A 27,756-nucleotide genomic window follows, 5' to 3' on the forward strand; every position below is an offset into this window, starting at 1 on the left:
TATTCGGTGTTGTGTACAGTGCTCCATTTGTGTACTACAACTGATGGAGTGTACATGTCAGTAAGAATTCTTTGTTGCCTAAGTTACTAACTACTATTTTCATGCCGTCTCAAGTTCTAGATAATATTAAAGATATACATTTATAATAACTTCTATCTTTGGTGTAAAACAAGTTATTTTCTTTTTGTGGTCTGTTACATTACTTTGAAATTTCAGTAAATTAATCTAGTACCCCTGAGTAAATGCTTACTAAGTAAATTGGGACCACTTCCTTGGAATATGAGGTTATCAATGACAGACGGACTGCAATCTAAATCCTCTTTTCGTGTGATGTCCTGGGGATGGTCCTTGGCTGGAATTTTTTGGCTACCTTGCTTCTCAGACATGTACCCCTTAATGTTAGGGACGCCAGTATAGAGGAGCCTTGACGATGGCCTGGCGCTTATTTATATATTTGCAAATGTATGCAACTAATACCTCTGAATCTCTATTATCATGTAGTACTAGGATTTAAGTATTTTTTGTTGACATTGCTGCAGTGAGCTGGAAGGAATTTTTTTTTCTGTCCTCCTGTAAGCAACCCTAATCAAAAAAAAAAAAAAAATAGTCAACAATTTCAATGTCAACCTTTTGACCCTGTCTACCTATTGACTGTCTATCTAGACACTATCTTTTTACTGTAGCTCTTTTGATTGGAACCCATTTCTGTTTTACGGTAAGGGGTAACATTGTTCCTTATAAACAGTTTGAATTTGAAACAAGTAACGTTTCTTACATGAAGGCGAAATTTGACGGGTGTACATTATATTTTGCAAAACGTGATATTACTATATGTATAAACATAAAAGCCCATTATTTTGAACAACTTTAAAAGTTAATTTTATCAACTAAACACAATGTGAATTCTTAGTCCACAAGTTATGTTAGCAAATCTCCAGGGCTAACATTGGGTAACACATTACACAAGCTGTCCCAGATTTGCTCACTCCAGCACAGAGAGTGAACTAAAGTGACTTCTAGTGTTCACTTGAACATGGTACCAATATCATCTAATCATAACACCCTTACTCTGAAAGCTAATAAACATGGAAAAAATAAATGTAAGCAGACACAATAAGGCACAGAAATGGCAATCAAGCATTACATATGAAAAATGAAAAGTTAAAACCTAAATCTTTGCAATAGAAATAAAAAATCGCATATGTGCCTGTTTTCATGCTTAGTACAGTCATTTAAATATAGATTTGATTAAATGAATAGTTACCCCTGGTACACAAGCAGCATGCACTTTAAAAGGGCTATATAGAGCAAACACAAAGGCTTTGACACTAAAGCTGGATACACACCTGAAAGATATATCTGCAGATGATGGTTGTTCATACACACTGAACAAACATCACTGCCTCTGGCTGCGGGTCCAGCCTGTGCAGCAAGTGTAAGGGCGGTCGTCTGACCACCCGTACACACAGTGTGATGTCACAACCCTGGCACTAAAACCAGCACAGAGGATCCTCCCTAAGGGGTCTATGTACTAAGCAGTGATAAGAGACAGAGTGAAAAGTGATAAGTCTGTGATAAGGTGCCAGCCAATCAGCTCCAAACTGTCATTTTTCAAACACAGCCTGTGAGATGGCAGTTGGGAGCTGATTGGCTGGCACCTTATCACTTTTCACTGCTTAGTACATAGCCCCCTAAATCACAGACAGTTGTGTCCAGGATTTGCCCCTGCTGTGTAGAGAAGAGGTCTGTGTGGAATGTGGGGTCTGGCGATGTTCATCAGGAACTATGAGTATGCGGCAAGAGCTGGGCAGAGCCATCACCTGGTGCCAGGGGACAGTCAGTGGCGCTTGTATCAACCAGGGGATGTGATACTGCTCGTCACTGCCAGCTATTGAGTGTAGCTGGTTGGCTAGTGCTAGGAGGCAGGTGGGCAATTACCTCAGAAGGTGGGAGGGCGTGAATAGCCTGGGGTGGATTATGTGTGCTGTGGTCTACTTATAAGGTCACTATATTCTTTGTATATATATATATATATATATATATATATATATATATATATATACACACACATACACATATATATATATACATATATATACACACACATACATACAGCGTCCTTCCTTGCTACCTGAATCCAGGAAGATGCAGGTTAGCTTGCAGTTGCATATTATGGAAGGCCTCATAAATAAATTAATGTAGTTGCTGTTCAATATATTTGTTTAGTCCTAAATATAAATCTGCTTTAGAAGACTCCCAGCCCCTATGCACAGGTCAGTCATCAATATAAAATTACTGTATTTCTAGGGCTTGCAATTGCAGCAGCATTGCAGTGATATGGGAAAGGGGGGGGAGACTGCTTTAGAGGGGTTTCTGAAAGGAAAGAGTCTATAGGTATGGCAGAGGGTGGAAGGGGTACCAAATTACGGCCTTGCACCAGGTGACAGAAACCCTTGTTTTGGCCATGTCTGCCATTGGCTGTGTAGCACAACTGACGCGATATGTCTGAACGCCGTTGTTCACAGACATATCATCTTCTCACACTGGCCGACGCACACGATATGTCCATGGCCATTCGAAAGAAGATACGGGGGCGGATTCAGAGTCGAACTCTGCTGCAACTGCTTTAGAGTCTTTTGCCGTAGTCACGTCTGTGACTTTATTCTAATAAAAGCCCTTCCCCCGATGTACAAGCGTCTGACTGTGCAAGGACTAGGACCCCCACTTCGTGCATCTTAAGAGGCACCTGTGCCTTTATACTAATGCTAGGTAATGCCCTTCCCCCGGTAGTGATTGTGCTGAGCCAAAAAAATTGGAGTCCCAGGTTCCCTTCTTTAAAAAATTGGGGTCCAACTCCACTATTTCTGGATCCATCCACATACTATGGGGGTTAAGGGCAAGCAGCAGTTGGGGTAGAAGGAGCTTAACCTCTTGCCTGTCATGGACGCATCAGATGCGACCACACCAGGCTGGGCTTTCCCTCACATGGTCGCATCTGATGTGACCATGTCAGAAATGCCCAGTGGGCGGCTTGCTGTAATATAATCTTCCAGCTGCCGCCATTCTCAGAGGGTCCTCCTGTTCCCTCTGCACCTTTGGATCCTCCCCCTGCCCAATCACTTCTAGAAGCAGTGAATGGGCAGCCTGGTACCAGCTGCACCCACACCCTGCGGCTGTAGAGAAGACGGAGCAGCCGCCTGGCAAATAAAACTAAGAGCTCACTGCCCTCCTCTCTCTTCCCCCAGGGGGTAGAGGGCAGTGAGGGTAGGCATTGCTGGGGGTAGAGGGGAGTGAGGGTAGGCATTGCTGGGGGTAAAGGGGAGTGAGGGTAGGCATTGCTGGGGATAGGGAGGGGGAAAGTGCAGACAGCAGTTGCAACAGTGCTGGGGAACAAGGAGGAGGCTACAGAATGGCAGTGCTGGGGGTAGGGAGGGGGTAAGGTTAGATAGCTGGCACAGTACTGGGAGGCAAGGAGGGGGTTAGGGGCAGGCAGTACAGGGGGTAGGGAGGGGGTAAAGATAGATAGCAACTGGGGCAGTACTGGGGGCAATTAGATTAGGGGCAGGCAGTGTTGGGGGCAGGGAGGGGGTAAGGGTAGATAGAAGTGCAGCTAAAAGTAGCCCATACCCCTTCCCCCACCACTGCCACAACCACTACCATTATTGTTTGCTAAAAGGTAGTACCCTCTTCTGGCCACCCGCCCACCACTCTTCACTGTTAGCAGCAGCAGTAGCCGCAAGAAATTACCCTCAGCACCCCCACCTACCACAGCACCAAACAGATAAAGATACTGGGAGCGCAAAACAGATATAATTTGCAGTTTAATACTAAGGGGCAGATTCAATTATAGGCAAAAATTTGCGGACGGCGAAATGCATTTGCCGCTGCAATCTTTTCGCCTCATTCATCTGTGTGTACGCAAAGTTATCGTGTACTTTCACAAAGCGCGTTCCCGCTTTTCGCCCTATTCAATGGCAAAACAGGCGAAAATGCAGATGTGTGAATGCAGCGAAAGACGAAACTAGCGAAAAGGGCCGGTAATTTTGGGGAAATCAGTCTGTACCACATAAAAAGCCTAACTGACCCTGGAAATCAATATAGAAGTTTTTTAATTGACCTAATAAAAAGTATTTTGGGTTCTTAAATTGGGCTGTTATAATATTTACATAAGTGTGGGAAAATGACAAAAAGCCATTTCTTTTGGAAAAATTTTTAGCTGTAGTTAAATTGGGGGTACATTTAAATGGGTACTAGTTTCTTTTTTTGTCTGTAAAGTGAATTATAAAAAAAACTTAACAAAACACCTGCTGCAGCCACCTGCAATCCTAAAAACGGCGCCCCAAAATACAAGTCCAAGTACTTTTTACCCATTTTGAAACACTTTTTAAATTTTCGCCCAAAAATTACATGTCTTTTTTAGGGTGAACCAAAGGGTTCTGAACACGGGCGTTTCTAGAGAGGAGGGGGCCCGTGTGCAGTCTCCGACACGGGTCCCCTGCTCTCCGCCCGGCAGCGCACTGAGCTGTGCGGGGCCAGCGCCGGAGTTATAGACTCTGGGCACTAGATTGTGCCCAGAGTCTATAATGAATGCACAGGTCCCCAGGAAAATGGCCGCGGCGGCCATTTTCCCTGTACTGGGCATGTACTGGGCATGCGCGGACGGGAAAATGGCTGCCGCGGCCATTTTCCCATCGTTTTACAGCGCCGGACCCCCACGCCAACGTGGGACTCCGGAGAGGTAAGTAATATTATGAGTGCACGGTGTGCGGCCCGTGTTCCCTGTACACCCTGCACCCATTATGGATACGGGGACTTGTTCTGAACCAAGTCCCCACATTTTTAGGCAAAAAATGGATTTTACACATCTTTTATCCTGCCTTTGGCTGGTGAAACTTCTTCACCTACTTTTGCCTATGGGAGTTTTCACACATGCGAAAACGTCCTGGAATTGAATAGAGCGATAGGCAGGAATGTGGTGAAAACATTGCATCGGCGAGCACTTTTTGATGATTGCGGCTTTTCGTCTCTAATGCTGCCCATCCACTAGGCGATTAAACGATAACGACGGTGGTTATCGCTCCATCGCTTGGTAATCGCCCGCAAATCGGGCAGTAAAAGGTTAAAAACGACAAGCGATGAGCGCGCTGGTCGTTTTTAACATCAATCATCGCCCGAACATGACTGTCAACCTGACGACCGCCGTCAGGTTGCCATGTTCGGGGATGATTGATCTGCATACACTGAACGTCTGAACGTTCTGTGTATGCACTTCATCCCGCGGGAGACGACGTGCCGTCGTCCCCGCATCGTGTAATGGATGTGCAGCATAAGTGAATTCGCCCTAAATGGTAAAAACTATACATATTTTGATAGACCACCATTAATACATCAATATTTATTAAATAAAAGGAGGAAGAATATAAAAGTATAATAAAACAAATTAATGCTCAACTGCATTCCGTAAATCACACAATTGAATCACCCTCCAGAAAAATATGAGATATGGTAAAAACTTACCTTTGTTATCTCTATTTCTACGAAGTCCATAGGGTTCCACAGGATACTTTGGGTATAGGTGATGACGTCAGGCATCGGGAACCATAGAGTTAAGTTTTCAGCCTCCCAGGATGCACTAGGGTCCCCCTCCTATACCCCGCCCCCGAGCCAAGGCATCTCAGTTACGTACCAAGCCATAGGCCGGAGGAGGAGAAGGAAGAGACAGAAAAAAGATCTGGACACATAAAAGAATCACATTCTCACCAGAGGGAGACGGAAAAACCGGTGACCAGAGTAAAGCCCATCTGCAGCACAGGTGCGACAGGGCGGGAGTCCTGTGGAACCCTATGGACTTCGTATAAATAGAGATAACAAAGGTAAGTTCTTACCATATCTCATATTTTCTACATCAGGGTCCATAGGGTATCCACAGGATACCTTGGGGATGTCCCTAAGCAGTATCCTTCAAGGGTGGGGACGCTCCTGTGCTGAAAGGAGAATCTGCCGCCCGAAGGAAGCATCCTGAGAGGCAAAGGTGTCAAACGCGTAATACCTCACAAAGGTATGGACAGAGAACCACGTGGTAGCCTTGCAGATCTGGACTGCAGAGGCACCACGTCGAGCTGCCCACGAAGGACCCACAGACCTAGTGGAATGAGCCCTCACAGAGGATGGAACCGGAAGGCCTTCATGAAGATAAGCTTCTCAAATTGCCATACGAATCCAACCTGCCAAAGTTTGCTTTGAAGCAGGCCAACCCTTTTTACGGAAGCCATAGAGGACAAACAAGGCGTCCGACTTCCTAAACAAGGAAGTGCGGTCAACATAATTCCTTAAGGCCCGCACAACGTCCAAAGTTGCCTCACCCACTGAAAGGTCAGGTGAGTTAAAAGCCGGCACAACGATTTCCTCTTTGATATGGAAACGTGACACAACTTTGGAAAGAAATTCAGGACGAGTGCGCAGCACTGCCCTGTTCCCATGAAAAATCAGGAAAGGGGGTCTACAGGATAGAGCCCCTAAGTCAGAAACACGTCTGGCCGAAGCGATGGCCAGAATATAAATTATTTTAGCTGTCAGCCATTTAAGGTCCACTGAGCCCAGTGGCTCAAACGGCGGTCCCTAGAGAGCCCTCAGGACCACAGCTAAATCCCAAGACGCCACCGGTGGAACAAATGGTGGCTGAATTCGAAGAACACCTTGCATAAAGGTGCGCACATCAGGGATTGTAGCAATCCTACGATGGAACCAGACGGACAGGGCAGACACCTGCACCTTCAGAGAAGCAAGGCGAAGCCCATGTTCTAGTCCCGCCTGTAGGAAAGCTAACACTCTAGACAGACGGAACTCCTGAGGTGCATAACCTCTCGGCCGACACCACTGGAAGAACGTATGCCACACACTATGGTATATTCTTGCAGAAGAAGGCTTCCGAGCTCTTAGCATAGTTCGTACTACAGAGCTGGAAAACCCCCTGGACCTTAACATGGCCGTCTCAATAGCCAGTCAGGTCCGGGTGAAGACAAGGACCCTGAGACAGTAGGTCCGGTCGTAGCGGCAACCGCAGAGGACTGTCCACGGAAAGACCCTGAAGGTCTGAGAACCAGCGCCGACTGGGCCTCGCGGGAGCTATCAACAGGAGCGTCCCTCCTTCCTGTTTGAATTTCCGGATTACCCGTGGAAGAAGGGAAAACAGAGGAAAGAGATAAGCAAACCGGAACGTCCACTGGACGGACAGAGCATCCACCAGAGACGCCTTTTCGTGCGAGACCCGTACACCGGCAACTTGTTGTTGTGCCGTGACGCCATGAGGTTGTTCTCTGGAAGACCCACCTGTCCACCAGAAGTTGAAAGACGTCCTGGTGCAGAGACCACTCCCCCGGATGAACGTCCTGGCGACTGAGAAAGTCCGCCTCCCAGTTGAGAACTCCCGGGATGAATACTGCTGATATGGCCGGGAGATTGCGCTCCGCCCAGACCAGGATGCGGGACACCTCTACGAGTGCCGCCCGACTTCGGGTTCCTTCTTGCCGATTTATGTAGGCCACGGTGGTGGCTTTGTCCGACTGGACCTGCACGGGGTGACCTTGGAGAACCCGCTGTGCCTGCTGGAGAGCATTGAAAACGGCGCGGAGTTCCAAGATGTTTATCGGAAGCTCCTTTTCCGCCTGAGTCCATCTGCCCTGGAACAAGTGTGGACCCGTGACCGCTCCCCAGCCCCGAAGGCTGGCGTCCGTTGTCAATAGGACCCAGTTCGCCACCCAAAACGGACGACCCTTGTTGAGATGGGTCGTCTGCAACCACCAGGCAAGGGACAGGCGAACCTCCGGAGTGAGCACCATCGTCTGGGACTTTAGACTCTGAGGCAGTTCATGCCATTTGGACAGGATCAATTGCTGCAGAGGTCTGGAGTGAAACTGGGCATATACACCATGGAGCCCATTAACCTCATCGCCAAGTGTAGAGACACACGGCGACTCTGCAGACAACTGCGCACCCTCAACTGCAAGGCAGAGATCACAAAGATCCGCTGCTGACTGGAGTCCAATAAGGCTCCGAGGTGCAGAATCCTCTGAGACGGGATCAGGGTGGACTTTTGCGAGTTTATCAACCAGCCGTGCCGTTGCAGTACTGCAATCATCAGATCCAAGTGGCGTAGAAGGAGCTCTGGAGACCTTGCTACCAACAAAAGGTTGTCTAGGTACGGCAACATGCGGACTCCCTGCAGCCGCAGGAACGCCGCCATGACCGCCATAACCTTGGTGAACACACGTGGTGCCGTCGCCAGGCCAAAAGGTAACGCCCGGAACTGAAAGTGATCGTTGCGGATTGCAAACCTGAGGAACTGTTGGTGACGCAAAAGAATAGGGACATGCAGGTAAGCGTCCTGTATGTCCAACGACACCATGTAATGCCCAGGTTCCAGCGCCAGAATGATGGACCGTAGGGTCTCCATCCGAAACCGCGGCACCCGCAAGGACTTGTTGAGGGCCTTTAGGTTGAGAATCGGACGGTACGACCCATTGGGTTTCTGCACCAAAAATAGATTGGAATAGAAACCCTGGCCCCTCTGGGAGAATGGAACAGGCACTAGAACTCCAGCCTGGAGCATAGTGTGCAAAACCTTCCGCAGTTCCATGGCTTTGTTCTGGTCTAAGGGAAGACCCGTGGTGAAGAATCGGGATGGGGGCCTGTGCCGAAAGGAGGGCATACCCGTGAGAAACCACCCTGTGAACTCAAGTGTCTGTCATAGTTGCCGACCAATACTGGGCGAACTGCAGCAGGCGGCCTCCCACTTTGGGATCCCCCAAAGGGAGGCCCGGACCGTCAGGCCGCAGGCTTGTCATCAGCCTTAGGGGCCGGACGTCTGGTACTCCAGGCCTGTTTCCTGGGCTTGGCCGATTTCTTGGGGCCAGCCTGTCGGGGAAAGGACTGTGCTTTAGGCCTACCCTGGGCCCTATAAGGCCGAAAGGACGACGTACCCGAACTGGAAGGGACCGCAGCAACCAGGAGACATGCAGACTTGGCTGCCGCCAGCGTGGCCACAATTTTGTCCAGATCCGGACCACAGAGGACTTCTCCATTAAAGGGCAAAGCTTCCAATCCCTTTTTGGAATCAGCGTCCGCCTTCCTGGATGCCCCCCCCCCCCGCGAGGGAATAAATGGACTTTAGGCAGATCTCCATCTTACGGTCCGTAGCATCCTTCAAGGAGGACATGGAGGGCATGGGCAATGTGGCACTTTGGACTAGGCGTGTCACATGAGAATCCACCTGAGGGGATTCCCACTTAGAAAAATAAACGGATAAGCCACCGCTAAACGTCTTTGAGGCTGATACCGTTTACCAGGATGTTTCCACGCCTCCTCTAAATGGTCTACTAACTGACCCGAAAGAGGAAACACTGTGGCGTCACCCTTAATATCCTTAAAAAAGGCATATTTGGACTTTGACTCCGGAGGATCATCATCCTCAATAACTAAAGCTGTGCGGACTGCACGAATAAGGCCAGGAATATAAACCTTAGACTTAGCGTCCGACTCTTTAGTACGGAGAGGTTCCTGGTCAGAAAGATCCAGAATCTCCCCATCATCGGACGTCACGTCGTCATCCTCATAAGGAGCGGATAGAGACGCCACCGGCCGCTTGTGAGGCCGCAACACAGACTCCCCTTGTAACACGTCCGACAAATGCTGTACAGAACTTGTCAGTGAATTAACCCACGCAGGCTCCTGAGAGACCTGAGGAGGGGAAATAGGGAGACTGTGGGGTACCATCAGTTGTCTCGGGAACCCCTGCATGGGTGACAACACCACTGACTGCTGGGACAATCCCATCTGTGAGAACGCAGGTTGCGGAGCTAACTGGCCCACTAGGGTTGTAAGCGCTTTGGCGAAACAAGCCCAGGGCGGTTCCTGTACCGGAGCCGTCACAGTAATTGGTCGCGCCAATAAAAAACACTGTCGACATAGCCCCTCTGCGTTACCCTCCCCCTCCGCTATTGGTACCTTGTAAGTAGTAGACAGAAGCTGGAGAAGAAAATCACTCTCAGACATGATGGTAAGTATGTGACACCTCTCATAGATACTCGTTAGTATAGTGGGAGAACCACCCTGCAATCTCCGCACCGCAAGGGCTTTAGCAGAAGAAGAGCAGGGACAGTGAAATGGCTGACAGTAGAAAGTGAAAGTACAGGCAGCAGACGCTAGCAGCAGTCACATGCAATGCAAAGAAATCAATCCCTGCACTATCAGCGCTGATTCTCAACTACGCAGACACAGAGCCTGGTAGGACACAGCGCTGCATACACAGACCTGTTCCAACGGAGGAGAGGTATGCCGGGGGACCCAGACCACGATGCCACCGATCAGCAGCTTCCAGCAGTGTTCACCATGCCTCTGCAAAGAGAGCAGAGAGGAGGCCGGCCTGGAGGAGGAGCGCTGCCACAGGGCCAATCGGCAGGTGCAGAGAGGGCTGTGTGCAGCGGGGGAGGCACCGGCTGTGTACAGGGAAGGCGCGCTCCCCTGGCATGCAATTAACCCCTGGGACGCCGCAGCGCTACAGCTCAGCTGCGGTCCGCTGTCCCAGGGGGGTAGTGAAAGCGCAGGTTGATTACCTGGCTCCACGCTGCAGCCAGTCCCCAGGGAGCCCCCTGCCTGGGGACTCTGGACCATGTTTCAGCGGGGACCCACCGCGGGACCCCACTGCCCCCTTGAATCCGGCCATGGTCCCAAACATCTGGGGTCCCCGCTAGCTGTGACCTCAGATGCTTACCAGCATCCCCGGATCAGTACTGGCGTTCTGGTACCGGCAGGGGTGTAGGGAAGACAGCATGGACGTCAGTAGTGACTGTCCATGCTGAACTTCCAGATGGGCAGCCACAGCTGCCTTGAAGAAAACTTCAGGGGCTATCCTTAGCCCCTGTAAACAGGTGCTCCAGATCTTTTTTCTGTCTCTTCCTTCTCCTCCTCCGGCCTATGGCTTGGTACGTAACTGAGATGCCTTGGCTCGGGGGTGGGGTATAGGAGGGGGACCCTAGTGCATCCTGGGAGGCTGAAAACTTAACTCTATGGTGCCCGATGCCTGACGTCATCACCTATACCCAAGGTATCCTGTGGATACCCTATGGACCCTGATGTAGAAAACATAAATATCAAGTCTCAGTGTGAGTTCGCAAGGAAAAATAAAGCAACAATGTTGCAGAATGTTGTTGCAGTAATAAAATGAAACAATCCAGCTGCAGCTCTGTTGAGTAAGCAGGAGGGATAGTTGCCCTAATCAGTGTGACAGGCGTGAACTATTACAACATCTCCTCTCACTCTGCTGTGTTTATAACTGCTTTAAACAGACCAATAAATGACAGGGTGATATGTAGGTCTCTGAAGCTGGCCACACATCTAAAGATTATCTGTCCAACCAGCCAACTTGTTGACTGGTTGGAATGAAAATCTGGTAAGGTATGAAAGCAAATGACAATCAGCAATTTGCTCCCAAACGCCGGAATATGGACCAAAACTGTTCTGAATGACCATCTTCATCTGTTTTCTGGCATTTAGGAGCAAATTGCTGATCATCAGTTACTCCCATACGTTACCAGATTTTCATTCCAACCAATCAATTAGTTGGCTGGTTGGACAGATAATCTTTAGAAGTGTTGGCAGCTTTAGTGTATCAAACGATGTATACAAAGGCGGCATAAAAGGTATTCACCTGGTTAAAGTATTTGTGACCAGTCTCGCAGCTGTGCTTCACAGTCCTTGCACCAAATCAGCCATCTATGCAGGAGAGGCAGCGGACCTGACTAATTTTTCCGCAAGTCCCCAGGTGAGACTGTAAACTTTCGAAAGCCACAATTCCGTTTGTGAATTTTAAACAGCCAGCAACACTCATGTGGGTACACCAATCAGCCACCTGCTGTTGACAAGTGTGCACGCGCCAACAGCACTTCTGGGTCCAGCGTGGCAGCAGAAAGGTAAAAACTTTGGGAAAAAGGACGAGCCCTATTCATTCTCTGCAGGAGTTAAAAAGTTTGAAAATCTCTACTAGCATATGTCATCCCAGTTTATTTGGGTTTTTGAATACTGTTAACCTAGATATGTTTATTCCCAAATATCTTTTTGGTTAAATGATCCAAAATTTATATTTTGGTACCGGTATACATCTAACTACAATTAGCGTTGGATTAGGTTTCACTATATTTTTAGTGCACCATACACAGTAGCGTGGCCTAGCTTGGCAGAATTCAGAGGCTCGGCCTAATGGTGGGTACACACTGGGCGATATTACTGAGCGACTGCACGATTACGACATCATAATCGTGCACAAATCGTGCACTCTTATGTCGGAAACGACCAGCGATGCGCACTCCCGCTGGTCGTTTCCGACATTGTTCATCGCCTGAACATGCAGCACAACCTGACGACCTCGTCAGGTTGCTGCATGTCGGGGAATGGGGGAGAGAGCCCGGCGCTGAACGATATCGTTCAGCGGCTGTGCTCAATGTCATGAACGACATTGAGGACAGCCTGCCGGAGACACACTACACGATATCGCTCAGGGAGCATATCGTGTAGTGTGTACGCACCTTAAGTGCCAGCATTATATGCGCATTTACAGTTAAAGGATGACGAGACAAAAGCAGACAATCTTATGGTGCGTACACACGTAGCGATCAGCCAGCGATACGATATCGCTGGCTGATCGTTATACACCCACCCTGGTGTGCTGGATGATCGATATCGATCATCCAGCACACCACCTACCTACCGATGATTATAGCGACCGCAATCAACGATCGCGGGTCCCTAAAGTAACCTGCTCGATATCGAGCAAGTTGACCGGCATGCACGGCTGATGGACGATATCGCTATCGTTTATACGTGGCCGCGCATCGCTGGTCTATGGTAAGTTGGTATTTAAATGAGCGATTTGAACGATAAGGTTATCGTTCTTTTAAATCGCTAAATGTGCACGCACCATAACACCACTAACATCCACAGACATGCAATAATTTTTAGATATCACCATTAATTAAAATGCACAGGTACCAGTTTTGTGGTAGACAAATTAAAGATGATGTCCACTTTGACAACAGTAGATTAATCCTGTACATATAACAAACAATGAGAGAGCCTGCTCTATGATCTGTAACACTCATGCTATGGAAGGCTAACAGTATACTTGAAATCCATCACAAAAATAGTTACCCAGCTTTAAGATTTACATAACAGGGGAGGCCCCTACTCTGTCATATATATGGAGCAGGATTGGTTGACCAAATCCAATCTTTTAATAGATAATCATTATATATCAACAGGTTATTGCAGTGATGTTCAGGTGGTGGCCATTACATGGAGAATATCAACAGTTATTACACTTTTAGGACTCTGTAATTGAAATGAAACAAAGAAACATAGCTAAAAATCAGCAGTCTGTTGGAGTTCTGAAACAAATACATTGTCATATACAGGGCCTTTTCTTGCACAGTATATTTACCCACCTGTCTAGGAAGATGTCTGGTAGAGGTGGGTATGTTTGCATGTCAGGAACGCGTTCATGTACTATAACCATCACAAAGGATGTGAAGCCAAACACTATGAAAACATAAATACAGCTGATGGCAGTCTTCCAGTACTCTGGGTCCAGTCTCTTTGGTGGATGTTTGTGCTTTCCATTGGAGTACTGATGCGGCTCCACACTAGAATCTGTTCCATGTCCATCATATTCCCGAGGCAGCTCCCCATTACATAACCAGTCAGGGCTTGGTGGAGAACTAAGGCAGAGGGTTCCAGGGGTTGGCTCACTGGTCAAGCCTAAATCCTCCAGAACACTAGCATGCTGTTTTTGTAACTTGCGGATAGAAAGCATAAGACGCTTGATATCCCCCAGCACCTTAATTTCTAATGGCGGAGAGCGCAAGTCATACTCTGTTAATGCCAACAATGCTGTGCCATCTAAACGATGTTTGTTACACAGGATATCTACATAGTCACAAAATCCTTCTTCCCGCAGCCATTTGGCCACATGTTTTGTAGTCCAGCGGCGAATACATAACTGACTGTTTGCCATTGTTTTAGGAGATACCTGTATGGAAAGACAAAGTGGGTTCAGTTTTCGTTGCACATGACAACTTTACATTAAAAAAAAAAAGAAAAGCCAAGACAAGTATCATTCAGTGATATGAACGGTTTTCCCATTGTGGATGTAGATTGTCTTGCGCTGCAAATCTAATACAATGACAACATGGTAGTTTTATGTTGTTAAAATGGCATACTGATGTGCATAGCTGATCTAAAGCGCAAATACACAGTGCTTACCATGTCTCAACTCACAATGTCTAAATTAGGATTTAATGGTGCAGTGTAAAGGGAATCGGTATGTAATGCCGGCTGTCGGGATGCCGCCTGTCAAAATACCGACAGTGGCAGCCCGATGGTTGGGATCCCGACAGTGGTCGGATAAGTATACTTACCCTCCCCCCTTCTCCCCCTAATCCTCCCTTCTTGTAGCCTAACACTAACCCTCTCCACCCTGCACACTAACCCTACCCGTTAGTGCCTAAACCTAAGTCTACCTCCTTCATGCCTAAACCTAACCCTCCCCCTTTAGTGCCTAACCCTAGACCCCCAGTGGTGTCTAACCATAAACCTCCCATATAGGGGTACCTAAACCTAACCCTCCCCCCCCCCGTGGCTAACATCTAAGGGCACCCCAGACTTGCCTCATTCGGGCTGGCGTCCTTCTGGATTCCGGCGTCGGGATGAAGATAGGCATCGGTATTTCGACACCTATCTTAAGTCCCTTGTCGGGACTTCCCCAGTCGGGATTTAGACCGGCGGCATTGCAGCCGCTGGCCTCATAGCTACATCCCGTGTAAAGCTGTGGCTTTTTTCCAAATGTTTTTAACAAACTGTTTTGCTATCTAATTATTCATCATATTATAATTATTTGTTTTTGAAGTTTGAAATGATTAACTGATACTGCTGATAAATGGCAGGAAAACACATTGTAAGTTACCATTCAATAACCCGACCTCGACTTCAAAGCAGGTATGTAGTCTCAAGAGCCATAAATCCTACAGGTTGCACTCACCGATGCAGGAATCGTACAGTAATCTTCAAAGCATGCTTGGTGAACCTGCACTAATGTAAAGTCATGGAAAATTTTAAAATAAATAAATATGGGCTCATTCACAGGAGTGGTTTCTTGAGTTGCACTACATTAGGACTGTAGAAATTGGCAAAAAAACTGTGGCACATCCACATATATTACTGCTATCCAAGTGGGTTTCATAGTTGGCATGGCACAGAGATCACTGGATCTGTGTGATACAGTATTTTTTTTCAGACTGACAGTTTTCCTGACTTGTGGCCCTGATTCAGAGCCAGACGCTCGCTCTGAGTCAGGGCATTTTTTTTTGGAGCAGCCTCCTGACCGCTCGCATAGCTGTGGGTGACAGACCATCGCAACCATCGGGCTTGAGACGAGACCCTTGTGGTAGGGTCTCGTGGCCGTAAGCCCCAGAGAGCTACTGGCTCTAATAGAGCCGGAAGCTCTCCCACTGACATCACTGGTGATGTCAGTGGGGCCGCCCACAAACGGCAGGCGTTCGCATGGGAACGCCTCAGTTTGTGAAGCCACCCCCACGCCACGCCTCCAAATGGTGCGAGCTGTCGATCAAAATTGACAGCCGCCCCCTTTTGGTGCGAGACACGGAGCGTCCGTCGCTAGCCGGGTCTCGCGCATGCGCACGTCGGAGCCGGCTCAGTTGTGCGCATGCGTAGTGGCCTAACATCGACCCGCTCGCGAGCGCATAGCGTTTGCGAGCGGGTCTGAATCAGGCCCTAAGTTCTGATTAATATGCAGCTAATTTTGCAGAACAGAGTAGCTGGCTGTGGCTTACTACTTAGTTAAGTGTGTTGAAATTGGTTGGAGTTTTAAAACTGATCTCACTATGGCCGGTATCCTATTAGCACGTAAATTTTTCTCACAAAAAGAAAAAAAAAAACTGGCTTTGAAAGCGATTTTTGCCCGATGATCATTATCAGGCTATCCAAATAGAGCAAAAAGTACCCGTTTTTGTCCTAAAACACACAGGGTCCGTGAAACCTGGGTATTTTCGCAATAACGCAAACGGGTCTAATTTCATGGATTTTGTTTCGCCAGCCTGAGGCAGGTGAAACACAATCCCCGATAAGCACCGGCTTTCAGGGCTAATTGGATAGCCCCCACCAGATCAATTAGCTGCAGCCTATATATATTATTTTCCAAATCTGTACATTGTTGCGGAAGAAGCACCAGAGAAGAGGTCAGTGACACAAACAATTACAAACATGTAAACCACAAGTATCTCTCACTGTGCAACAGAATATATTTCATGTATAGGTGACATCTGGTGGGTCACTTTCAGTAACACTTATAAAAACACAGTAATATACTTCTGTAACTCATTTACATTTTATTTTCTAAACGGAAATAGAAAAATGACTGATAAATTTGTTGCTATGGATAAATGTTTTTTTAATGAACAAGTTTCTTAAATGTCTCCCAGTGTGGAGAGAGATTATTATCCAGAGGAGACAGCTTTGAGTTAACCTTCTTTAACAGTACAAGATAGTGATTGGATGGCTATCAAGGTCACATAACAACAAGTCCATGGTTCACATCAGATGTGGTACAGCTGATCACATTCTAATGTTCGTTACTCTGCAAAGTCCATAACACTGTATAATCTGTGTAGAAAGTCCAGCACTATTCATATTTACTGAACTTTTAATCTAGCAAGCACAAAGCAGTTACTTCACATATTTAGAGAGCCAACAAAGTGACAACAGGTAATTTGCACAGGTGTAGTGGTGTTAAGACTGGGAAAGGTTGTATTTGAGTATATAATTAAGGGCTTCTCATTACACCCCTCATTGCTATGTAACCACTCCTGATAGCAAGCACCACATCAGCTGGTCTTGACTCAAACAGGGATGATAGCCATTTCCAGCAATGAACAAAACATAATAATTAAGAGGAAACAGACAAATGCAGGGGAAAAAACAAAAATCACATAGGAATACTAAGGAAGACAAGCTTGTAGTGTAATCAAACTAAAAGGAGCTTAGCAAATAAAATATATGATGACTGGAAGTAAAGAGAAGTCTACTGTATAAGAGGGAAACCAAGCAGCATAATGTATAATTCTGACACTGCAAAAGAACATTTACTGGCCAGTCATAAACATACATGCACAAACGGAATTCTCATAGGAAGATTGTTATTTTAAAAGTTCATAGAATCCTCATGTGAAGAAAACGTTTCATGGCAATAACTGGTCCTGGTTCTGAGCCACAAGTAGCGCAACCACAACTCCGGATATCCGCTGCAAACTGGATGCTAATGCGAGGAACGTATCTATGCGACCGGCAGGTCTTCCGTGCACAAGAATAGCCATTATCATCGACACTTGCACCTAACCCATGCTAGGTGCAGGAGATTAGACTGAATTTGGCATTCCCAATGTATAACAATAGTAAGTACTCTGGTTACACGCTAACAATAAACCCACTAAATGGTTCGCGTGTGCGTTTATATTGTTGCCGTCCAGTTGCCACCCAGAAACCCCCATTTAGCGACCGCAGGTAAATAGCCAAGAGGTGTATGACTCTAAATTGCGCACATGTTCTCAAAAATGGATATGCAAAACGTGACACAAACAGTATGCAATAAGTCACTAGATGCAACAACATCTGCAGAATCACAATCAGGTCCCATGCATAGAAAGATAGTTGCAGAGTTCATACCATCATTATTCTGGTCACATGCAGTAATATCACTAAACTAGTCCAATATTACTGCCTGTATGGACCTAGTGGGAATACATATGTCTGAGAATAATCATTTCATCCAGCCACTTAGCTAAGAAAGCATATCACATAGCTCCAGTTGCTTGGTATTTATTCCTCTCTTTGCACATTTTATGTATTACACCTATTCTTGTATAATATTAGTAGCTTTTGTGTAACACAATACTATTGACACCTAGGCAGAAAACCTTTAATAATTACAAGTACCCTGATTCTTCCTAACTGCAATACACAGATGTCACAGATTATTTCTTCCAGGGAACCCAGTCTACTTTATGGTGATAGTCTCTGTTGTCACAGAGCTGGTGAAAGGTACAATAATAATATATAGATTTACTTTATTATAAACCATATTTTTTCACAAGTTTATAAAATACTTCAATCTGATGATTTTACTCATATTTATGAGACTAAAATAGGTTAGTAAAAAGTAATAGTCACAAACTCATTTATAACATTATAGTTTCCACACAAACGTGTTGAATTCCCATCAGAGCTCACTGCATGTGGCGATTTTACGTTCTCCCCAGGAATGCTTGAGTTTCCTTTGGGTACTTTGGTTTCCTACCACAATAAATGACATACTGGTAGGTTAATTGGTTTCTAACAAAGATAAGTGGCCCCGTGGCAGGGAATATTGTGCTCGATTCTATTCTGCGCGAAGTGAATAGCGCCGGGAATCATCTCCCGGAGCTATTCAATACACCGCCCTGCTAAGCCCGACTGAGGATTTCTTCTCGCACCCCTCCGGAATGCGAGCAGAAATCCGACAAAAGTCCAGGCACGAGGCCGTTTTCTGCCCTTCGTGCCTGGAAAACAGCATCGCACTGGGAAGTTAGGTCGGGGAATGCCCGTTCTCGCGCCTTAAACAGGGTATTTAGTCGCAAGAACGGGCATTCTCTGACTATACACCAAGCAGAATAGAATAGCTTCGGGAGCTATCTCCCGGCACTATTTACATTGCGGGCAATTGTATCGAGCCCATAGATTGCAAGCTTCACTAGGGCAGAGACTGACGTAGATAAGTAAATATTCTCTGCAAAGTGTTGAATAATACACAAGTGCTATTAAAAAAAATGCCTTTAAATAAATATTGCTTAGATTGGTAAGTTACTAAACTTTGATAAAACACTTGCATTTCTATTTATAAAATTGCAGTCTGAGTGCTAAATATCTACATGCCCTAAAACAAATTAACTTTGTAAATCAGATGGAACGTACCTGTGGAGTCATCATTGGAGAGTTGTCACAGCCCTTGAGTATTGAAGCAGAAGAAAAGTAAAGTTTCCCAAAATGTCATAATGAAGTTTCAGTATTAATCATGATAGATTGAAAGTCCAAGGAAAGCCAACCTGAGAATAACCATGGCAGTATGTAGTCGTGAGACAATGAAGTTACTGAGCCCTTGAGAGTCTAAAACTATGCAAAAACATTAACAGTGCACATTTTCAGTGATAAGGGACAGCCAAAGGGCTCCCTTGCATATATCCGAGTCACACAGCTATCAGCACTACGATAAGACTGCATACAGATGGATTCCAAAGTGTACAGTTGCTCTAGAGGAGAAGCCCTGGTGTAAGCAGTGCAGTAACGTCGTCTCTGGCAGCTTGCTCGTACCTCATGGATTTTGCTTTGCTGAGTGCTAGGAAGTGATTCCTGCAGTAGGCGGTTTCATGTCAGGGCGTAACAGTGTATGAATCACAGACAGTGATTTTCTCCTGTGACCAGGAAATTAGTGTCTTGGGCAACTGTCCTCATTGCAGATCTAAATGTGAGCACTGGGAGTGGGAAGATTGCTATGTCATAAAAACAGCTGGAGGAACTCCCAAATCAACTGCAGCTCTGTATGTGGCATTGCAGTGGACTGACAAAATACAAGTTAACAGGGAAGTGTGAAAATGTTAGGGCACATGACATTAAGTACACACCCGTCAGCCTGTTAACTGCTGGTTCTTTAAAAACCATCTGTTAATAAACAATGATATTAAGACTAGACTATATTACATGTGACACATTGTTGGATTTTCCCAAGATGTAGAAAGGTGAAATATGCATTCTCAAAATGTATATATGTACATTTTTATTTCCTTTTTGTGGGCTTTGGTAATGGGGCAGTTTACCTTGGAAACCAAAATAATGCTTTTACAAGCCGAAGAGTTTCTGCAGTTTTGCCGCAGCAATTTGTTAAAGGCAGTATACAGTAAGAAGTGCATGGCAAAATCCCCCTATAAATTCAGAAAATCAATGGTTTTTATAGCGCCATTAAGTAAATTATCCCCCAATTTAGCCATCACTGATCAACTAAAATAAAAGTACACAGCAAACAGGTAAGATGAAAAGTTAGGTTATGGCATATGTATGAAATCTTGATGTGAGATAAAATTGTGAGATATATATCACCAACCAATCCGCTTCTAACTTACATTTTGCATGCTGTGTGTAATGGTGCATACACACGTAACGATTTTGTAACCAACAATTATCTGTCAGATTTTCCCTTGAAAAAGTGAACGATTTTTTGAAGTGTACTGAACGATTTTTACAATGATGAAAGAAAAATGTTCCTTCCCTTAATGAAAATCGTTATGTTGGACAGTCTGAAATGGACGATGAACTACAAACAGGAGCGCGCTTGAATGATTTTCGTTCATTGTTATAACTCAGAAACTGAACGATTTTTTGAACGATTACGACGTCGTTAACGACAAATCGTTCAAAAAATCGTTACGTGTGTGTGTGTATGCACATTAAGAAATGATAGTTTGGAGCTGATTGGTTGGTGATATATATTTCGCAATTTTATCTCACATAAGGGAGCCTAGGGGTTAATCACCACTGGTGTTTTTAACATTGTTAAAACAAAAGTAAAACAGGTCTGTCACTAGTGTTATGCTTTAAGACACACGTTTTATTATGGGGGAAATTCAATTATTTTTTGGAGCTATTCAATTGATGTACCAATCAGGCAGCCGTTAGTTCTGCTCGGACCCTCCTGAGGTGGCGAGCAGAAAGTTGTTAGAAGTCCAGTTTTTGGGCACCCAAACTGCATTTTCGTTAGCACGGCCAGTAGTTTAGACGGGCATAACATGTGCAAAAAGTAATAGGCGCCCAGTTACTCGTGCCCGATCAATACAACAATTGAACATCACTTTAAACCAGGGGTGGTTCAATAGGTGGCCCTTCAGCTGCTGATGAACTACACATTCCAGCATGCCCAGAAACAGTTTTAGCATGACCAATTAGCAAAACTGTGGCAAGGCATGTTGGGATATGTAGTTCTACAATAGCTAATGGGCCACTTATTGTCCACCCCTGCTTTAGACAGTAGATGGGACACGAGAAGGCGCACAAAAACAATTGAATTCCCCTTTGTGTGTTTAACATGTGTATACATAGCCTGACTAAACATTTATAAACTCTCCACATAACTGTTTGTAAGCTGCTTCCTCTTAAATAAATGCAAAGGTAGGAATTTATTACCAGTTATTTATAGCGCACACATATTCTGCAGCGCTTTAAAGAAACTATTTGGCCATTCACATCAGTACCTGCCCCAGTGGAGATTACAATCTATATCCCTACCATACACACAATTACAGCCAAGTTAGCCTACCAGTATATTTTTGGATTGTGGAAGGAAACCGGAGTACCCAGAATAGAACCCATGAACCAGTGTTGTGAGCTAGTAACGCTAACCATTACAACACCCATGCTGCCCTAAGCTATGGCATATTATCTACATACAAATTATTAAGCAACATTAATCGGAGCAATAATTGCACCCTCACACTGATCAGCAGGTGTTTTTTGGATATTAATTCTGGGATGGTAATGGAGAAGGGTGTATCACTAGGCATTAGTCATAATGGATGGTAGTAAGTTTACAGCAAAAGATAATATCTAAGCATAGTCTTGACTCACACCACTGCTAGTCTCAGGTTACTTGCAAGTCAATACTCACATCATGGATTTTCAAGAAACATAAATTAGTTCAATACGATGTCTGAAGTGCCACCAGATTGCCGTGGGATGGTCAGAATGCCAGCACTTCACAGACACCAACATGGTAGCCGCAAATTGGAGAGCATTGAATTCTCAAAATAGGAAACAAAAAAAAAATGAAAATTTGGATTGAGTTAAAAGGTTCACACAACTTTGATCCTTGTAGAGAATTTGAGGCTCATAACTAAAAATGGAAATTCATTAAAACTTCTTCAAACCATAGGTCTTTTTACTGTCCCATAGGTTTCTAAGAGGAATAAGATATCACAGGGCAGCTCACAGTGACTGTAAATAAAGAAATTGGCAAAAGGACATGCATTTTCATTTCTTACACTGGGTGGGGGGGTATTCAATAGTATTACAGTACCTGTTAACTCGTCTAAAGTGACAGGGGATCATTCAATTGTTTCTGCCTTTTCACGCATGTAGCGCCCAAATAGTCAGGCTGGTTTAGCAGTGTAATATGGCTAAACCCGTCTAAAGTCCTGGTTAGTGCGCAAAACAGCAGGACTTTTCGCACACTTCTGCACGACACCTCAGGAAGGTGCAAGCAGAAATGTGTCCACCTGCTGCATTCGCGCCCAAACGGAGCAACAATTGAATTGCTTTGTTGAACACCCATTAGTGTCAGCCGCGGGTGAAATTGAATTGCCACCTATGAACCGGTTTATTTTAAATTAGAACCAAATACACTTTTTAATGTCAAATTAACAAAAATAAACCACAGCAATGATGTCAGTGGGGAGCTTCTTGCTCGATCAGAGAAGGAAGCTCCTTGAGGCTTGCGCTTCTGAGACCCAACCTTAGGGTCTCGTCGCAAACCCCGATGGTCGCGATGGTCCTGACCATCGCGACCATCAACCTGGTCGCTCGCTAGAGCTGTGGGTGGTAACCCACAGCTTAGCTAGCGACCAGGAGGCCGCACTTCACACCACAAGCGGCCGCCCTCATTCAGAGCGACCGCTTGTATGGACAGCCGCGGGGGGGAGGCTTGGGTTAGGTTGTTAGGGTTAGGCACCTACCCGGGAGGTTAGGTTTAGGCTAGGGAAGGGGGGGTTACGCACCCCTGGGGGGAGGTTAGGGTTAGCCACCCCTCAGGGGGGACTTAGGTTTAGGCGGCGGGGAAGGGGGGGATTAGGGTTAGGAACCCCTAAGGGAGGGTTAGGGGGTAAAATAGGTTAGTTGATACTTACCTTGGGACGATCGGGATTTTCATGCTCGTCGGGCTGCTGCTGTAAATCATACTGAATCCCTTTTATTTACCTTTTGCATATTTCACCCAGTTTATCCTCATGTTGTAAGCATTTCAGTGCTAAGGAAGTAGAATAACCTTTATATATCCTGGCCAGCACAGAAAGTACATACTCTGCAAGATCTGTTCTCTGTCATATTTGAGAGAGGTCTGCTTTCATCTCTTTCAGGGAAGTTACGATGTCTGAGATTTCAGTATGTGCAAATGTGCATTTTACTTACGGTTAGGGAAGATTCATTCTTTGTATGGGAGTGAAGTTTTCTTGATCTGTAGCACGGGGGCCCCATGTCCTGAGGGATTCAGTATGGTCAGGATATATAAAGGTTATTCTACTTCCTTAGCACTTAAATGCTTACAACATGAGGAGGATAAACTGGGTGAAATATGCAAAAGGTAAATAAAAGAACTAGTGGGATTGCCTAGGAGACAAACACGTGCTTCATTTTAGTCAGCAGTCAAATAACCTACCAGGAAAACCACTAAGTGGTGATAGAAAATAACTCCACACATATAGGCTCCTGGCAATGGCATAGCATTGGCAGAGCCAGTGAAGAATGTGCTACAGGCTCTGGCGAAGACATATGGTGCTGCAAAGGGTTGGCACATAACTTTATTTTCTGATCCTGATCCTTGGTGGCGGAACAGCACTGTGATGGCTGGGGAGATGTGCACTGCTCACTAACCTCTACAGCTGCTTCGCCCCTCCTCTGGATATCCTCACATCCTGAACTCTGTTTTTACACCTCTTTCCCTTACATTACAGTTCACTTCCTTACAGGTCAGTTTCAGTCACATGCACCCCTACTCCATAAAAAGTCTTCTTTATTGATTAAATTTTTTCCATTTACCACACCATCCACTGTTCTTGTGCCCTCAACACCCTGTGCCCCTCATGTTCCTCTGTGCCAGTCACCACTCACGACACCTCTTTCCCTGCTCCACAGGTCACCACTTCTACCCTTTGTAAACAGTACCTTCTTCCTCCTCTCCTGCTTGATTCCTGTGTTAAACCGCATACACACTTATCTGATTTTTATGAACGATATGGACCATAACGATATCATTTAACTATATATCGTTCATTTTGTTCAGTGTGTATGTAGTGAACGACCAACGATGCGTGCTTCCGTGGGTCGTTAATGATGTCTTTTGTCATCCGTACATGCAGGCCAATCTGATGATATCGTCAAGAGAGATGTGGCAGGATTACTTCACTAAAAGATATCTTTAAAGATATCCTTCAGTGTGTACACCCAATATCGTTTGTCCTGGACAGGAAGTTCAAGGGAAATCTTTCACCGATAACGTTCATACAGCATTTCGTCTAGTGCAGGGCTTGACAAATTTTTCAAAAACCTAGGAGCCAGGATGAAAGTGTAGGAGCCAGACCCCCCCCCCCCCTTCCCCCAGGGCAGCATTACTGAGCACCTACGCCCCAGGCAAACAACCCCCATGGCCACACCACTAACGGGTTACCCCAGGTAAACCACCCTCCCACAGCCAATTATTGAGCAGCTAACCCGCCTCTCCAGGCAACCTACCCCCAGAAAGACCACCCCTCCGCAGCCAAAAAACCCCGGGCAAGCAAAGCCGCCGGCGGTGGGCCCAGATGCAAGAATATGCTTTGGGCACCCCTCTATGCAGTGCCCCCAGTAGTGGTCCCCCCTATGCAGTGCCCCCAGTAGTGGTCCCCCCTATGCAGTGCCCCCAGTAGTAGTCCCCCCTATACAGTGCCCCCAGTAGTAGTCCCCCCTATACAGTGCCCCCAGTAGTAGTCCCCACCCCCATGTAGTGCCCCCAGTAGTGGTCCCCCATATACAGTGCCCCCCAGTAGTGGTCCCCCTATGTAGTGCCCCTTTAATCAGTGCCCCCAGTAGTAGCCCCCCCTTGTAGTGCCCCCAGTAGTGCTCTCCCCCTTTTAGTGCCCCCAGTAGTAATCCCCCCTTGTAGTGCCCCCAGTAGTAGTCCCCCCCCCTTTGCCCACAGTAGTAATCCCCCTTGTAGTGCCCAGTAGTGCTCTCCCCTTGTAGTGCCCTCCCCCTTTTAGTGCCCCCAGTAGTGCTCTCCCCCTTTTAGTGCCACACGTAATAATAAAAAAAAAACAACAAAAAAAAAAAAACACTTGCCTGAATCCCCGCTCCCGCCGCCGCCATCCGCTCCTCCGTTCGTCCTCCCAGGCCGGGCCGCTCTGCATTATGGGAGACACATCATGACGTCTCTCCCATTACCCACTGCAGGAGCCGGAAGATGGAGCGGCTCCTGCAGTGGGCGCAGCAGCAGTCAGTGAGAGTCTAACAGACTCTCATTGGCTGTCACTCAAAACAAACACAGAGCTGCTGGTGCCGGCGGCTGTGTGTTTGTCAGACACTGTGTAGCGCTGACCGAACTCCGTCCGGTCAGCGCTACACGTGCGGTGCAGTCTGTGTCACAGAGACACAGACTGCCCACGGCCAGCAGACCGCATGGCGATGCGGCCCGAGGGGCACATGGCACCCTGCACCCCGGCCCAGCCCGCCACCGACTACAGGGCCCGGGGGTTGCTGAAAATCTGGTCGCCATGGCGACCTGGCCCCCGGGTTTTGTCGAGCCCTCATCTAGTGTGCATGAGCCTTTAGCCGATTAGAGACGGGTTCTAAAATTATAAAATACATGAAATATATTTAAGGGGATGGTGTATGTAGAAGATACAAAATATTGAGACCTGTGCCGTCATTATTACTATGTGTACTTTTAAAATACTTTTTTGCTTAAAGATGGAAGGAATAGTAACATATTTTATATATATATATGTATATATATATATATATATATATATATATATATATATATACACACACACACACACACACACACATGTACACACAGTCAGGTGCATAAATATTGGGACATTGACAGAATTTTCATATTTTGGTCTCTATTCAAAACCACAATGGCTTTGAAATTAAACAAACAAGATATACTTTAACTGCGGACTTTCAGATTTCATTTGAGGGTAATTACATCCAAATCAGGTGAACGGTGTAGGAATTACAACGGTTTCTATATGTGCCTCCCACTTTTTAAGGGGCCAAAAGTAATGGGACTATCAACTCAAAAGCTATTTCATGGACAGGTGTGGGCTACTCTCCAGGAGGTTGGTGTATATGTGTCAAAGTCATCAATCAAGAGAAGACTTCACAAGAGTGAATATAGAGGGTTCACCACAAGATGTAAACCATTGGTGAGCCACAAAAACAGGAAGACCAGATTAGAGTTTGCCAAACACCATCTAAAAATGCCATTACAGTTCTGGAACAACATCCTATGGACAGATGAGACAAAGATCAACTTGTACCAGAGTGATGGAAAGAGAAGAGTATGGAGAAGGAAAGGAACTGCTCATGATCCAAAACATACCACCTCATCAGTGAAGCATGGTGGTGGTAGTGTCATGGTGTGGGCATGTATGGCTGCCAATGGAACTGGTTCCCTTGTATTTATTGATGATGTGACTGCTGACAAAAGTAGCAGAATAAATTCTGAAGTGTTTCGGGCAATATTATATGCTCATATTCAGTCAAATGCTTCAGAACTCATTGGATGGCCCTTCACAGTGCAGATGGACAATGACCCGAAGCATACTGCAAAAGCAACCAAAGAGTTTTTTTAAGGCTAAAAAGTGGAATGTTATGCAATGGCCAAGTCAATCCCCTGACCTGAATCCAATTGAGCATGCATTTCACTTGATGAAGACAAAACTGAAGGGAAAATGCCCCAAGAACAAGCAGGGACTGAAGACATTTGCAGTAGAGGCCTGGCAGAGCATCACCAGGGATGAAACCCAGTGTCTGGTGATGTCTATGCGTTCCAGACTTCAGGCTGTAATTGCCTGCAAAGGATTTGCAACAAAGTATTAAAAAGTGAAAGTTAGATTTAGGATGGTTTAGTTTGTCCCATTACTTTTGGCCCCTTAAAAAGTGGGAGGCACATATAGAAACCATTGCAATTCCTACACCGTTCACCTGATTTGGATGTAATTACCCTCAAATTAAATCTGAAAGTCTGCAGTTAAAGCGCATCTTGTTTATTAAATTTCAAAGCTATTGTGGTGGTGAATAGAGGCCAAAATATGAAAATTCTGTCAATGTCCCAATATTTATGCACCTGACTGTATATACACAGTACTTGTCAAAAGTCTAAGCACACCTCCTGAAATCGAAAAGAATCTTGTTTATCTTATCGTACATTCTGCTACTTGTGTATGAATGGAGTACGATAAAAACAACAAAATATATTATATCTGTACCGATGAAACCCGGAAAATCGATAGAAATGTGTCAAAAAATGAGTATACTATAATAATGGCCACAGTAGCCATGCCGCTTATACTCAAAATAAATGCCCACGGTAGCGGTGCCACTTAAACAGTATACATAATAAATGCCCACGGTGGCAGTGCCACATACACATAAATGCTACACACATGCAGTACACACACACCACCACATATACACACACACAGTACACACTCCATTCATACAGTACAGTATACACACATTAATCGATGCTACTTATCAAGTAGCCACTATAGAACACTTTACACAGTAGCCGGCTTTATGAGGCTGTGCTGCTTTCTTACGTTCCAAATTGTCAACAAGTTTCCTGAAAGCTCCAGC

At 45.8% G+C, this 27,756-nt stretch overlaps 1 protein-coding gene across 3 annotated transcripts in view; it reads right to left on the reverse strand.

The window, feature by feature from the left end:
- Positions 1–27,756, reverse strand: part of SAMD8 (sterile alpha motif domain containing 8) — an 82,850-nt gene that overhangs the window by 21,268 nt on the left and 33,826 nt on the right. For 2 of the 3 annotated variants that reach the window (XM_088474957.1, XM_088474959.1), the window contains exon 2: positions 13,494–14,077. In XM_088474957.1, the coding sequence (XP_088331083.1) occupies positions 13,494–14,077 (584 nt within the window). Of the gene's footprint in view, positions 1–13,493; positions 14,078–19,068; positions 19,608–27,756 lie in introns of those variants that run through there. The other variant, XM_088474958.1, reaches the window with a different exon arrangement.

The sequence above is a fragment of the Taudactylus pleione genome, unplaced genomic scaffold (assembly GCF_031769625.1).
Source record: "Taudactylus pleione unplaced genomic scaffold, aTauple2 ptg000157l, whole genome shotgun sequence".
Classification (NCBI taxonomy): Eukaryota; Metazoa; Chordata; class Amphibia; order Anura; family Myobatrachidae; genus Taudactylus; species Taudactylus pleione.